The sequence below is a fragment of the Rhodotorula paludigena genome (assembly GCF_050403205.1).
Source record: "Rhodotorula paludigena JCM10292 DNA, Rt_paludigena_JCM10292v1_ctg15, whole genome shotgun sequence".
Classification (NCBI taxonomy): Eukaryota; Fungi; Basidiomycota; class Microbotryomycetes; order Sporidiobolales; family Sporidiobolaceae; genus Rhodotorula; species Rhodotorula paludigena.
This window is the reverse complement of record NW_027481443.1, coordinates 257,661-272,547: the sequence shown is the minus strand read 5'-3', so window position 1 is coordinate 272,547 and position 14,887 is coordinate 257,661. Positions and strand designations below refer to the sequence as shown.

The following is a 14,887-nucleotide window of genomic DNA, read 5'->3' as shown; positions in this document are numbered from 1 at the left end:
ACGTGCCCGGATGGCCCGGTTCCAAGTACACGTTCAGGAGAAGCGCCAAGCAGGACACGTCGTCATTGCAAGAAAAGGAGAAGCGGACACGAGGTAGGAGGTGAGCTGCAACCCGACCGGCGAAAGCAAGCAGGCAAGCAAGCTGTCTCGAACGGCAAATAGCAGCAAGATATGGTTCACAAGCTTTGAGCCTTGGGCGAAACAAGCAAGGGAGAAATGCGGGCAGACAGACGGGAGGAAGGTGAAAAGAAGGTGCACACTGATTGTCTCACGAACAGCGACCCTAGCTTATGGCGGGCTTGTCGGAACGCTCGAATATTCGGGAGGAGTGTCTGTGCGCAGAGCAGCACAATTCTTTATTCAGCATCTGCCAGCTCCAGGTAAAGGGCCAACCGGACGGACCTGCTTGCGCGTTCTTCTGGCTGCCAAAGGAGAGCCATGACCCGAGGCTCGGCCCAGTCGAGTCCTCCGTCTCCTCGATGCGGTGCACTTCCTCACTCGTCGTGGAGCCCTCGTCCGCAATGAGGCTGTTGTCCGCCGCCGCGGCAGGTGTCGACGCTTCGTAGCGGGAGCACATGGCAAAGGCGCCTGCAGCGAAGACGGTGATGCCCAACAACACGGTATACATCGTCTGCAGCTGCTCTGTCGAGAGCGCATTCGAGGGCAACGCGCAAATGGTGCGGATGAGACCGATGGGGAAGACGGTGGCGAGGGCGAGGATGGCGGGCGCGTGGCGCTCGGAAGCCTCGTTGCGAGGGCCTTCGAGCATGAGAGCCTTGACGGCGCCAAGACTGGACAGGACAAGCCCGAAGGTGACGAACGGGATGGAAAACGGAAGAGGAGGGTAGAGCAGGTAGGCGTTGACGGCGAAGGTGAGGCAGCCGAGCACGGCGACTGCTCTCTCCGTGTTCTGCGTTGAGGGCATGCTGATGTCGCGCAGGAATACCGCAAGGGGAGAGAGCGCAACACAGCCTCGTCAGTTGCGTGACCGAGCCGAGCCCCTTCCGAACCTATCTACGGCGATCCGGCACAACGCCAAATTTGGAGCGAAGCCTGCCGACCCTTAACTTACCTGTCATCGACTATCACGAATACCATGCGCACCTTGCGACACGACCCGCCGGTACCCAAGATACCGGAGCTGTGCGCCTGCGTTGATTCGAAACCTGCTCGACAAGAGACGCTGCGGTCTGCGGGAATAGAACGACGCTCGCCGATTGAGCGGTAGTGCCAGGTTGCGAGCTCGTCAGCTCGTGTATACAATGGCGAGTTGACGAGGAAGTGTCTGCTCACGTCGCGAGTCTGCCGGGGATGCCGTCAAGCAGGCAATCGACATGAGAGGATCCCGCCAAAACACCAGGCGTGCACGACGCGCTTTGACATAGAGAAAAGAGGACGTACCGCCCATCGCCGTAAGCTGAGTCAGGGTTTGCCGGAGCGGAGCGAATTAAGGGGTAAACGCGACGTTGCAGAGCCGTCGAGCGTGGCCCGCGGCTTCTGCTGAGAGTGCGAGGCGCAGATGGGAATGTGGCGTGGATCTGAAAGAGCCCTGGCCCTCACGCAGAGCAGAGAGCTGGAGTACGATCGACGGAGAAGCGCGTCGGACTGCGAGCTTCGTAAAGGCACGAAGCGAGCAAACAAGGCATTACAACCTGCATGAGACCCCCGCGCAGTCAGCGCCGTTAGGAGCTGCTAGCGCGGGAGGAACTGAAGTGCGCCGCGCTACTTACAGCTAGAAGCGCTACTCCTCCACTCTCGCCTCTCCCGCCGCCGCCGTCGCCGCCGCGCTACCCCGTCCGCGCAGCCCCGCCGCCGACGCGCCCTCCGAGCGGCCGGTCGCAGTCGTGGTGGTAGTGCTGCGCGTCGTCGTTGTGCCAGCGAGCGAGGGGCCGAAGGTCGAGCGGGTGCGGCGAGTAGTAGTGCTCTGCGGGTTCGGAAGCGTGAGCATGAGACGGTCGCGGCGACTGACCTCCAGCTGGAACCACATGCTGCATCGAGCGTGCAGCGCAGCACCAGCGTGAGACAGCAGAAACCGGCGAGAACGCACCCCTTCATCCGAAAAGTCGTCTCGCTCCTCCTCCTCCTCCTCGAGCTTGATCCTCGCCCTCTCCTCCGCCTCTGCCGCCTCGCTCACACTCGTGCTCTCCCCCTCGTCCTCCTGCTCCTCCTCCTCTTCAGTCTCCTCCTCCCCGTCCCCACCGAGCGCGCTCATCCCAACCCCACCGCGCCCCAAGCGCAGCCGGATCGCGCGCCTCGTCCTGCGCGCCTCGTCCTCGGCCTCGTGCAGCGCCCGCTCGCCCTCGGTCTCGGTCTCGAGCTCTGAGCTGGTTGCAGAGCCGGCGGTGCTAGCTGAGCGGGAGAGCGTCGCAGGAGGCGAAAGGAGGGGCTTGACGTCCTCCCTCTCTTCGTCCTCGCGCTTGATCCGGCGCGGTGAAGAGGCGACGGCGGGAGTAGGCGCGGACGAGGCGACGTAGTAGATGTACATGGCGAGGGCGGCGACGAGCTCGAGCGTGAGGAACGAGGGGAAGAAGAGCGTGAAGGCGAGGTAGGGGTGCGAGTGGAGGAAGGCGCTGCGGGTACACGAGGCGGTCGTCAGCGTGCCCGCGTTTGGCGATGATAGAGAGCGCATGCAGGCCCGAGACGGCTGGCAGCACGCTCAGTGCGGCTGAAGGAGCACACAAAGACGCACCGCAAGCCCGAGACCTTGACCTCGACCCGTACCCACGCCTCGTACACCTGCAACTCTCGCGCCCTTTCCCTCTCGCCAAGCCGAGAGTTCTCCCCAATCACACGCATTCCGGACGTCTCACGCCCGGCAGCAAGCTCCTCGGGCATCAAGCTCCGCGCCGGGAGCGGATGCGAGTCCTCGCGCCCGATCTGCACATAGACGCCTTTCACCGGCCCGCTCGTCGCCTTCCTCGACGCGCGGCGCCAGCGTGATACCCTGCCGCGAGAGGGGGCGAGCGGGAGGGACGAGGACGGGTTGGTGAACGAGGCGGACTCGAGGAGCGGGATGCGGAGCGTTTGGACGCAAGGTTCCGAGATCGATATTGGGCCGGCGGGGGCCCGGGCGGAGTAGGGCGTGGAGTAGGAGGATGAGGGTGCGAGTGTGGTGGACGTGCGGAGGAGGCTGAGCGGACGGAGGAGGAGGGAGCGGAAGAAGGAGCGGCGACGGGAGAGCGGGGTGCAAGAAGAGGGGTGCGACAGGATGGCCTGCGAAAGAGCTCTCCGTCAGGCTATGTTCTTTGTAGGTATCAGATGGCACGGACGGGTCTTGAAGCGTTGAGGACGCGGTCACCCGAGCCGTCGAGCAGGCTGACCGAGACCATGAAGTTGCCTGCGGGGCCGAGCGAGGCGCGTCAGTCCGATACGACGGAGTTCACGATGAGCAGTATGCGACGAAATGCCGCGCAGCTGCATCAGAGCTTGCCCACGAGCGACAGACTGACCCAGGTCGAGGTTGTTGTGGTTGACGGGAGCCGTCACCTCGAGCGCGACGTCGTAGACCTTGCCCGGCACGGTGTACCTCGCATGGTCAAGCTCCACGTGCGCATAGGGCGGGCGGTGGTGTCTGCAGGCGTTTGCAGCGAGCAAGAGATGAGCATGACGGCGTCCAAGTGGGGCCCATCGAGGGGGACGCAGCGAGGGGAGGGAAGGGAAGGGAAGGGGCGGACGCAACCCGTACTGGAGCCAGACGCGCTCTCTCCCGACGAGCGGATCGACGCGCAGTGCGCTGCGCAGCGAGAGCCACGCAGCGAGCGCGACGACGACGGCGAGCGAGACGAGGGCGCCGAGCGCGAGCGAGCGCGCGGCGAGGGACGCGAGCGTGTAGAGCGCACTCGAGGACGAGTCTACAGCTCGACTGGCTCTTCGCGGACCCTTGGCGAGCGACGACATGTTGGCCGTCGAGAGCAAGCTGAGAGCGGAGACGAGAGCGCTTCCTCTTGCCAGCACGCTCGACTGGCAGACTGGGGCAAGGGAGAGCCTGAGAGTACTGCTGCAGATTGACTGCCGCTTGCTCTGCTTCTCAGCCGCTCCTCCACGCTTCGTGTCTCCCGCTGCTCGTCTCCCGTTTCACGCTCAACCCCATCGCACCCGCATCTCGCGCTACTGGAACCGCCCGATCCGCTGCGTAGGCATCACTGTTGGGTATCTGCCCGGTGCGCGATCGCTGCGCGGTCCATCGCTCGGCTCCTCCTCCTGCACCGCGCTCAGCGGGCGGAAGACGCTCTGCGCCGACGCAGACAGGGCATCGCGCGGCGAGGCGACAAAGGGGCTCCCGTGTCCGCGACGGGCAGCTGACGAGGACGAGCGGGGACCGGTCGTGCGCAGACGCGGCAGGTCGGATGGTCGCTGCTGCGGCACGCTGCTTTGCTCGCTTGGTGACGATGGAGGAAGAACGGGCAGTCCTCCCGCTCTCACAATCAAACCGTTCTGTGCATATACAAGCTGGGTCGGCCGCTCTGCTCCGAGTAGGGCAAGAGCGCAAAGAGGGACGCACCATCTGCTCCAGCTTGCCGAGCAAGATCCGACGCTGCGCGAGTCGCGTCTTGTGCTCCATCCAGCTCTGCGGTGCGTGGTCGTCTAAAAGCTGTGGGTGCGTTCGAGCCGCGGGACTGTCGGGCTCAGGCGTGGGAGACAGGTCGGCTAGGTGCGAGAGGACTGCGCGGGAGCAGGCGGATTTGGAGGAGCAGGTTCGCGTCAGGACGGACACCCCTCGATTTGCGATAGAGCGGCTGCTGACCTTCTTTTCCTGCAGAACCGAACCGCTCGCGCTTTATCAGTTCTCCCGACCAAGTATGAGATTGAACGCCGGACAAGCAGACGCACGCATTCTCTCCAACCGCTCCAGTTGATGCTCCCTCGGTACCGACGCCGTTCCGTCTCCCGTGTCCCTCTCGCCCTTATCCGCCGAGTACGCCGGCCACAGGAGCTCTCTCCGTCGCTCACGGTAGGCCGCCTGTGCCTCTCGGGTCTTACGCGAATTGCCAGTCGCTAGCTCGAGCTCCTGCGCGGGTCAGGGATTCGTTCAAGGTGGATCATCCCGTCAGCAATAGTGCCTACGAGGTGCTTCCGCGAGACGCACCAGCCATTGGACTTTCGCGAGCAACGCCGCTCGCTCGGGATAGCTGAACGACGGCAGGTCGCGCAAGAAGGCGCGGACTGCGCCCGCACGACGCCGTCAGCGTCAGTCTCGCGTTTGGCAACTCTGTGTGAAACAGGTCGACGCGCTCTGGTGTACTGCTTGCAGACATGTCAGCGTCCGTCGCGCGACACGAGGTGAGTGCCCGTGAGACGCACCGTGTTCCTGCACCGCTACACGGTCGTTCGGTGCCGGATCGTCGCGCAGCAGTGTGGCCAACTCGGCTTTCCAGTCGCGCTGTCTGGGCAGAGGCATAGCGGCTGCGGTAGCGGCGTGGGAAGGGCGCGGAAGCGCGAGCAGCGGATGGTCAGCAGCAGGCGAGCAGCGAAGGTCAAGTGGGTGGGGAAGTGGCTCGAATTGCGCCGCCTCGGAGCTTCCGCGGCGTCGTCCGGGCGGACAGGCGGGGCTGAGAGGCCGACGGGAGAGGAGAGAGCGGACCGCAGCTGGGCGGTTTGGTTCGCGACGAGGGAGCAGCTGCCCGTCTGCTGGGCTGCGGCCACTCATACAGGTTAGCACAACGCAGCCAAGTGCACTGCTAGCGATGCACTGCACCCGCGAGTCGGAGACGCGCCAGAGTGGAAACGCGGAACGAAGTCTCGGACTCGGCTCACTGCTCGGTCTCAGCCGGCGGGTGGAGGGTGCTTCCTTCGCGCAAAGCCACTCTCTGCGGTGCCCTGTCGCACTGCCCGCTGCACCGACTGCTCTTTTGGGGACGGCGGGGTGAGCGATAAGGGCATGTCCGCTATCGGAGGCCAACTGGCGGCGGCGGCGATCACGACAACGCGCTGCTTCTTCCGACGCTCCTCTTCGCTGCTGTGACCACCGTCGAGGCTACTGCAGGGACAGACAGTGCTTTCCAGACCGCACTCGACCTTCACTGGTCACGCACACGACTCGCCGCTGCTCCCCTCCGTCGTCGAAGCACCGCCCCTCGCTGCATCGCCGCACACACAGCACGTACCCGGTCGCTCACAGCTCGCAACTGGTCACAGAGTACGTACAGGACTTTTTCGAGCGGCACAGACCCTGGGCGTGCGGTTTGTGGTGGGAACGCTTCGAGGAGCACCTCATCGCGAGACAGCTCCACCGCACCCAGACGGGGGCGAGCGTGCTCAAAGAGGAGCTCGACGCGGCGAGGATACGGCCAGAGCGCTTTACGGCGGGTCCATCTGGTCGCCTCGTCCCTCTGCAGCCTGGCTCGCCGAGCCCCTCGACTTCGACAGCTCTGTCGACATCGCCCGTGCCAAGCTGACTCGTCCCTTCCGCTCTGCAGCCCACAGCCGCCATGCCTTCATATCCCGCACCGCAACCTGGCGCCTCCCTTCTCCTCGCCTTCACGCCGGCCGCTCCCTCCCCTTCCACCTCTTCCTCCTCGTCTTCGTCGTCGCGCCCGCAGTCCCTCTTTCTCCTCGGCCCGACCCGTCTCTCAGCACTTCGTGCCTTTGCCGCCCTCGAAGCAGGCTACCGTGTCGTCGTCGGTGCTGCAGCCCCGCCCTCACCCGACAACCTGCACGAGTGGGACGCAGAGCTCGCGCACCGGTTCGCGCAGAAACAGGTCGAGACGATCCCGTGGGCGCTTGATGCGAACGCGGACGATGCGGCATGGCGAGGGTGGTTCGCTGCGGCAGAAGAAGCGGGGCAGCTCGACGGCGTGCGCATGATCGTCCTCTCCGACACGATCGTCTCGCCCTCTTCCGCCGGCGCATCCTCCTCGTTTTCCCGCCCGCGCCGCACGCTCGCAAGTGCGCGCGCGTTCCGCGCCGAGGCCGAGCGGCGACGCTTCTTCGTCAACGTCGCCGACTGCCCCGAGCTGAGCGACTTTGGGTGGATGATCTCGCACCGTTTCGACCTCGTTCCGCCCTCTTCGTCCTCTTCTCCTGCTACCCCCTCCGCCGACGCGACACTGCGCAAATCGCCGCTCCAGCTCGCGCTCACGACCAACTCGTCCGCCTGCCGACTCGCGACACGCCTGCGGCGCGAGATCGTCGCCGCGCTGCCCAAGTCGGCCGGCGCGGCGGTCGAGGCCGTCGGGCGGCTGCGGGACGAGCTGCGCGCGCAGGCCGACGAGGGCGCGAGCGAGAAGAGCGTCGGAGAGGACGACTCGGAGGAGACGCAGGGGGTCGGGCTCAACAGGCCGGTGGAGCAGCTTACGAGGGCAAAGAGCCAGGCGCTCGATGAGCCGAGGTGCGTCGTCCCTGCGTCCGACTCGTGCTGTGCGTGATGCTGATGTTCTGCCTTGGCAGCTCGTCAACTTGGACGGCATCGTCCGCGCAGCTCACGCGCATGCGCTACGTCTCGCAACTGTCCGAGTACTGGCCGCTCGATCGTCTCGCAAACGTCACGCTCGACTCGCTCTCGGCACCCTCGACGCCGACGGGGCAGCGGTCCCCGCGGATCAAGCCGGCGTACCACGACCTCGAGCCTGCGCTACCAGCGGATGACTTTGCGCTCTCGTCCCTCCCCTCCGCGCGCAACAGCGGCAAGAAGGGGCGGATCCTGCTTCTCGGCACGGGGCCAGGCAACCCGCTCCTCCTGACGCGCGTCGCGCACCTGCTCCTCACGACCGAGGACCCCACTTCGCCCTTTTTCGTGGACCTCTTCCTCTCGGACAAGCTTGTTCCGCCTCAGATCCTCGCATTGATCCCCGCCGCACGCCGCGCCGGCGTCGTCATCGCGCGCAAGTACCCGGGCAACGCCGAGGCGGCGCAGGAGGAGCTCATGACGCTCGCGATCGACGCGGCGCAGCGCGAGGGCAAGACGGTCCTGCGGCTCAAGCAGGGCGACCCGTTCCTGTACGGCCGCGGCGGCGAAGAGGTGCTCCGCTTCCGCGCCGTCGCCGGCATCGAGAGCGTCGTCGTCCCCGGCCTCTCGTCGTCGCTCGCGGGCCCGACCCTCGCGGGGATCCCCGTCACGCAGCGCGGCGTCGCCGAGAGCGTCGTCGTGTGCACGGGCGTCGGGCGCGGCGGGCGCGACGTCCCGCTCGCGCCGTACGAGCGCGCAAAGACGCTCTGCGTCCTCATGGGCGTCGCGCGCCTCTCGAACCTCGTCGCGGCGCTCATGCAACACCCGACCCACCCCTACCCGCCGTACCTCCCCATCGCGCTTGTCGAGCGCGCGTCGAGCCCCGACCAGCGCGTCGTCGCGAGCACGATCGACCGCCTCGCCGAGGTGCTCGAAGCGCTCCCGCCGCACCGCCCGCCGGGCATGATCGTCGTCGGGTGGGCCGTCATGTGCCTCGACGGCGAGGGCGACATGGGCATCCTCGACGACGCGGATGACGAGGGCCGCGAGGCGCGCGACCGGGCGCGAGTCGACAAGTGGGTCGGAGAGATCGGGTACAAGGTCCGCGAGGGGCTCAGCGAGGGGTGGATGAGTCTTGTCGAGGGGCTCGAGAAGGAGGGAGAGCAGGTTACGGTGACAGAAGGTGACGCATAGACGCTGCTTTTTGCATTGCATCGCTACCACCCATCGCGCTGTTCCTGGACGCAGGTCTCGCAGATTCCACGCGCAACTGTTTTGCTGCCGCTCCGACACAGCATCACTGGTGAAAATGACGTTCGCGGTCGCGCGGGCGCACCCTGCCACGCCTGCCGGGCTCGCCCTGTCGGCCTCCGCCGCCGTGACTCACGAGTACCGTCGGGGCTTGAGCCGGCGCGGATGCCTCCTGCAGGAAGCAAGCTGTTAGCAGACTGGGGCACCCACTGGTCTCCATGCATCGAGAGCGTCGACTCACTGCATCTGAGCCAAGGTAACGTGAGAGCTCGCGCTCAATGACGGTATGCATACGCACGTCCGCCCGGTTCATGCCCGCGGCGTTCTGCAGATCTCGGACTAGAAGCTAGTCAGCATGGGTTGAAGACCACGGTGACTTTGGACCGGGCAGTGAACTAACGCAGAGTTTCTGCAGATGCAAGATTCAGCTGCAATGGACAGGCTCGGGCTGGAAAGACTCTCGTGCATACCATTCTGCGTACGAACATTCTGAGGAAGATCGGGGGCATAGCGTAACTCCTCCAAGATGTCATCGACTGCGTCGAAGACCGCGATCCTGTCGCGCATCCTGAATACGGCCTCTGCAAGATCGGGCGTCAGCGCTGGAATCCGCTGCACGCGAGATGAGCTGACCATAGTAGTCGCATGCAGCCCTTTCGCAGCTGTTGCGCAGATTCACATCCTGATAGCCGTTGGGGGTCACGCGCTGCTCAAGAGCAGCTGTAGAGACCAAAGATTAGTTTGAACCCCAGGCGGATGCATGACTACTCACCCCTGGATGCTGTCAGGGCGTTTCACACGTCACGTCAGTGGAAGAGGCGAAGAAGCACAACTGCGCACCCGCTTCACGGAGGCGGGCAACGTCGTCTGGCAACGGACGCCGGCCTTGCCCCGGGTTCCACAGAGGGTTTCTGTTGCGCTGGGCGTGCTGGTGCTCGTCATGATCGAAAATGCTGGGCGGGACGGTACTCGCCGTGGTCCCACTCCGGATGGACGCCGCGTCCTGGTCCGTGTCGGAAAGCGAGCGCTGGTCGTGTGACATTGACGGGGATGGTGCAGCGATGCGAAAGTACAAGCGAAGAGAGGAAGAAGCCAAAGACGTCGAGAACAATCGCCACCGCGGAAGGTCCGAACCTCCCCTGTCGCAGAAGGCGGTGCACGCAGCAGGAGTCCAGCACAGCCGAGGGGTTGCGAGCGTGCAACTCACAGGAGCGTCGAGCTGCGGAACGATGCATGTCGCCACGAAAGCTACCTGTAGAACTGCTGCTCGCGACGGGGCCGACCTCGGCCGCTGCGTCCTCCTCCATCACGCACAACGGTGCGCACAAGCCCAGTCGGCGGGGTCCATCCCTGCCCGGAAAAATCAGGTCAGCCACGGGACGCGGTCAGGCCCTTCCCGTCTGAACAAAACTTGCATAACGCTGAAGTGCCCGTTCGATGTGGCGCAGTAGCGTCACTGGCTGTCTGCGTTCGATAGCCACATCCCGGAGCATCTCGACTGCGCGCAAGAGGCGCATCAGCGCGATCGTGTCTCAAGAAATAGAGCTGCAGTCGTACGTAGTGCTCCTGCAGGCGAAGACCGAAGATGACAAGTCAGTCTCGTCACGAGGAGCACTTCGAGCTCTGAGCGTACTGTTCTGTGCGCGATGACCCTCGGACAGGTGAGGAGTGAACCTCAAGTCGATCAAGATGCCGTTGACGGCGTGAAAGATGACCTGCTCGTCGCGCAGAGCGAAGATCGCCGCTGTGCGAGCCGAAGAAGATGTCAGCGTCAAGCGCACGAAGTGATCGGTTCAATGCGTCGTGATGTCGCACTGTAGTAGGCACGAGCGACCTGTGCACGCTCCCGGCGCAGACTCTCGTCATGATAGCCGTCCTGCACAGCCTCCTGGCGAGCGCGCACTGATGGAGCGTTGGCGATGGTCAGCAGCCGCCTCGAGGCGAGTCAAAAGGTGGAGACAGACCGTCAAGTTCTGCGGTCGAGGCGGGTCAGCTTGCTTAAGTAGTGAGTGGGCGAAGAAGCGACGTGCCTGCAGCTTGAAGCCTGAGAGCCTCGGGGTCCCTTAGCTCTCGGCGAGCCAAAGGGTTCTGCCTGTTCGGAGCGGGCGCTGAAGCTGCCGAGCGTTCAGCTGCCGAGAAAACGCTTGGAACGATGGTGCTGCTGTCGTCGTCGTCTTCCGAGTCGGAGAGCGAGTGAGGGTCGCTGAAGATAGAAGACATCGTGGCGACGTAAGGAGCCCGCAGGTCTGGTCCTGCGCAGAGGCCAAACACGAGAGAAAGGACGGCTCCACGAGGGAAAGTACATTCGCGGAACGTCCGGGGCGAGCGCGGTCAGGAGGCGTTGTCGTGGCAGGAGTTCAGCACCGCCTCCACTGTCGGGCATGCAGGGGTCCGACAGGAACGGCGGCAGCTAGCACGCGAAGGCGAAAAGCGCCGGCTCGCGAGCGAGAAGCGGAAGCAGAGGCAGACGCGACTTGAGAGAAGGAAGAGTGAGCTTGCTCCTCGACCGGCACCACTCTGTGCACCTCTCCTCAGAGCTAACCATGTCCTGTTACACGACCTACGCACCCTTGACGAGCGCAATGGTGCCCCTCACGACAAGCACGACGCCGACGGGCGCCAACAGGCCGAAGACGCCGGCGTCGGTCCAAATCCGGCGGCCCGAGAGACGCCGCTGCATCTGGCGCTCCTTGCGCGCGAGTAGCGCGTCTGGCCCGTTCGACGACGAGGTGGACGAGCGGGAGGTCGGGAGGGAGGGGAGGAGGATGGCGCGGGGGCGGCGGAGGTGGAAGAGGACGAGGTAGGCGATCGCTGTATAGTTCGAGCGTACGAGCAACGGTCAGCTCTAACACGCGCCCCTCAGAGGTGCAAGAAGCACGAGGCGCACCGGGAACCAGGCATCCTCCAACTCCGCCTATCCCAACACCCAGCGCCCACTCTGCCGTGCGCATCATCCCCTCTCCATGCCCACCAACCTCCTTCTTCTGCCGCTCACCGCCCTGCGCCAGCCTCGGCACGCTAACGACCGCCCACGCTGCCACGCCGACGAGGGCCCAGACTGCACACCTCGCGACGACCTTCCTGACCGCGCGCGCGCGCTCGCTCCCCTCGCCGCTGCCAGTCGGGAGCGGGCGAACGGCGCGGATGGCGCGTCTCGCGCGGCCGACGGCGACCCGCGAGTGGGGCTCGAGCTGGACGAGGAGGGCGGCGAGGACGAGGGTGCGGACGAGGATGAGCCAGCCGTCTGCGCGCGGGAGGCGCGGGTCCGAGAGGAGGTTGGGCGTCGGGGGCTCGAAGGGCGCGCCGGACGAGGGAGGCGAGAGCGAGAGGGCGCCGACGAGCGCCCAGCCGAGGTGCAGGACGAAGGCGGTCCCGTGCCCGATCAGCAAGGCGAGAGGATACTGGTTCCGCCGCCCTTCGCGTTCGCGCTCGCGCGTCGTCGAGAGCGCCGAGGGCGGGTCGAGCCCGTCTGACGCGGTGCTCTGCCCGGCTGCGCCACGCGCAGAGGACGTCGAAGAGGGGCGCGCGAGCGACGAAAGGTAGTAGAACGTCTCGTGCGCCGATCCGAGCGGTGCGGCAAAGGTCAAAAGGATGTAGGCCCACAGGCCCGACGAGGTCGAGGGAAGGTCCGGGACGTGCACCTTGGCGGCGGTGGTCTCGACGACGGAGGAGAGCGAGGGAGCGATGAGCGGGAGGTGCTTCACCCGCACGCCGAGGACGAGGAGCGAAAGCGGCCACGTGAGAAGTGCAATGCTCCAAGGCGGGAGGCGTAATAGCGCAGTCCATCGTACCCGGCGTGCAGGAGAAGGGTCGCTCGGACCCGAGGTGAAGAAGGATGCGGGAGAGGCGGGGGTGAGAGCGAGGTCGGGAGTCGAGACGGTGCTCAGGCGGGTATAGTGCGAGGAAGAGGGGCGGCGCGGGTTGTAGCGCGAGTTGAGCCCGAGGGCGGTGAGAATGGGAGGAACGGCAAGCGGCACAACGAGCTGCCATGCAGCGCAGTCAGTATAACCCGGTGAGATTTCGAGAAAGATGCACGACTGCGAACTTACCCAAACGAAAGAAATGACGCCGACTGCAATTTCCCGCTCCCAATCCCTCCGCCTGCGCTCCGGCACAAGCAAGTCGACGACGACTTCCGCCGCAGCGACAACGCCAAGCGCCGTGCGGACGATGCTGCCGCCGAGCATAAATGCGGCGGCGAGGAACTCGCCGAGCTTGTGCAGCTTGAAGCGGTGGGGAAAGACACCTGACGCGAGGGCCGGGAAGGACCTGCGGCAGGTGCGTGAGTGCGAGGTCCCTGATCGGCACGCAAGCTCGTCCTTCGCACGATATACAGGACCAGTCACGAAAGGACAGCGGCCAGAACGCACCTCGCGCCGACATAGCGCCCCTCGACACCGATGACAACTCCTCCCAACCACGCCAGGACGCTCGCCAGCGCAAGCAAGGGCACGAAAAGTCCTGGACCCAGCTGCGCACAGGCTATAGGTAGCAGCAGCGGAAGTGGACTCAGTCTGCGGGGTGAGTTAGCCCAGTTCGCGGAAGCGGGCGAAAGACGAGCGAGAATGGGACGCACGATCCGGCCATGACGAGTCCGGCCACCTCTCCGACTCCACCGACATCTCCTACCGTGATTGCGCCTTCTCCCTCGCCCTCCTCGTCCTCTGCCGCCTCGTCCTCTCCGTCTTCCGCGCCAAAGACGCGAGCATGGCGGTGCCTTCCTCCGCCGTACATCCTCCTCGCGCGCCTGCGCCGCTCGCGCCTCGCTGCCGCCGACTCGTGCGGCGGGGCGTGGTCGGTGTAGTCTGCGGGGCTGTAGTCGGGCGACGGCGAGAAGAGGTCGTCGTCGTCGTCTTCCCCGTCCTCGTCGTCGTCGTCCTCCTCGTCCGCCGTTTCAAGCGAGCGCTGCTGCCTCGCCTTCGACGCTCCTGCTACAGGCTCGCCGTCCCGCTCATGCGGCAGCCGCCCGTCGTTGTCCCCCGCTTCCCCCGTGCGCAGCAGCGCATCCTCCGGCCACTTTGCCTCCCGCCGCGCGTGGCGGGTCTCGTCGAGCCCCGGCGGGGGCAGGTCGAGGTCGTCTGCCGGCGGGCGCTCGTTGCCCGGCTCGGGCGCGTGGGCGGCGGGGCGGGGAGCGAGGTGGGGCGACGAGAGCGTGTAGGGCTCGGGCGACGACGGGCGCGAGGACGAGAGCGGGTTGTCGGCCGACGAGGGCATCTCGCAGTGTAGAGCGGGCTGCGTAGTCTCTGCAGCTCGCTCGAGAGGGAGCGTTGGCCCAGAATGAGCGAACGACGAACGAAGCGATGACGGCCAGACGCTGCTCAACTGAAGATGCTTGTCCGGCAAGTCTGTGCGGACTGTCAGCCTGACGGAATGCTACTGCTCACCCGATAAACGCCATATGCACAGTATGCACTCGCCGCGGCCTGGTCACTCTCGCCAACTTCCCCCTCATGCTCGGCTTCCGCGTCTACGCGGTGTACAGGTGTGTAGGTGTGCAGGACACTCAAGGGCAGCGTAGTCACGCAGCTCACTTACTTCCATGCCGCCAGACCCACGAGGTCGCGTGATTTCGAAAGCTGCCGTCTCGTGCTCTTCCGTTTTGCTTCCGCGCGGCTCTCTGCGCGCTGGCTGACTGCCTGCGCTTCTGCGCAGCCTTTCTTCGCCAATGTATGACTGCTTCTTTGCGTACGCGCCGTCATTGAGCCGGTTCCCGTGAGCCTAGCCACCTTCTTCCTCTCCTCGTGCTGAATAGATACATCTCAGGTGTCGGCGAGACAAGCCCTCATCCCTCTCCCCCGCACCCCCTCGGCCCAACACTGAGCCGTCCTCCTTATGGCACAGTCCGTTCTGCTCGGGTTCTCTGTCTCATTAGCAACCTGCGGCGCACACCTCGCTCGTAAACCAGCGCCTCCAGTTCGCGACTGTGCGCGGGCCCAGTCCCGGGCTTTTGCGCCTTGTGCTCGCTCACGCTCGGAAGACGGAGGTTGCGAAGCAATTGGCAAGGGTGTGACTCTCTGAGGAGGTGTCGTGGCAGTGAGCGTAGCGCATACAGATCAGAATTGGAGCAGCCAGCCAGCGACAAGTATCCTGGACCGCTGACGCGGCGTCCTCAGGGACTGAGAGCAAGCAGCGCATGGTGCGGTCGGAGCGAAGCAGCAGTTGTACTGTCAGAGCGCAGACGGTGCCGCTCATGAGCGCGGAGAAGGGGAAAGCAAAGCGGAGCGGAACGAGAAGGCGGGTCCGTGCAAGCGC

General features: G+C 65.2%; 4 protein-coding genes across 4 annotated transcripts; 1 reads left to right on the top strand and 3 right to left on the bottom strand.

Annotated features, from left to right (window-relative positions):
* Window positions 1-288: 288 nt before the first annotated feature.
* Window positions 289-925, bottom strand: JCM10292_005811 (uncharacterized protein; the record flags this gene model as incomplete). Its single annotated transcript, XM_076648417.1, has 2 exons — window positions 289-332; window positions 403-925. 2 exons carry the CDS (start codon window positions 923-925, stop codon window positions 289-291), a joined length of 567 nt encoding a protein of 188 aa, XP_076506106.1.
* An 816-nt stretch (window positions 926-1,741) lies between these two features.
* On the bottom strand, window positions 1,742-3,897 carry JCM10292_005810 (uncharacterized protein; the record flags this gene model as incomplete). Its single annotated transcript, XM_076648416.1, has 6 exons — window positions 1,742-1,924; window positions 2,048-2,570; window positions 2,690-3,213; window positions 3,270-3,337; window positions 3,450-3,571; window positions 3,686-3,897. 6 exons carry the CDS (start codon window positions 3,895-3,897, stop codon window positions 1,742-1,744), a joined length of 1,632 nt encoding a protein of 543 aa, XP_076506105.1.
* A 2,531-nt stretch (window positions 3,898-6,428) lies between these two features.
* MET1 (uroporphyrinogen-III C-methyltransferase) lies at window positions 6,429-8,578 on the top strand (the record flags this gene model as incomplete). Its single annotated transcript, XM_076648415.1, has 2 exons — window positions 6,429-7,327; window positions 7,387-8,578. The coding sequence occupies 2 exons, from the start codon at window positions 6,429-6,431 to the stop codon at window positions 8,576-8,578; spliced, it is 2,091 nt and encodes a 696-aa protein (XP_076506104.1).
* Window positions 8,579-11,195: 2,617 nt separating this feature from the next.
* Window positions 11,196-13,849, bottom strand: JCM10292_005808 (uncharacterized protein; the record flags this gene model as incomplete). The annotated part of the gene is made up of 3 exons (XM_076648414.1): window positions 11,196-11,446; window positions 11,523-12,904; window positions 13,212-13,849. 3 exons carry the CDS (start codon window positions 13,847-13,849, stop codon window positions 11,196-11,198), a joined length of 2,271 nt encoding a protein of 756 aa, XP_076506103.1.
* Window positions 13,850-14,887: the final 1,038 nt, after the last annotated feature.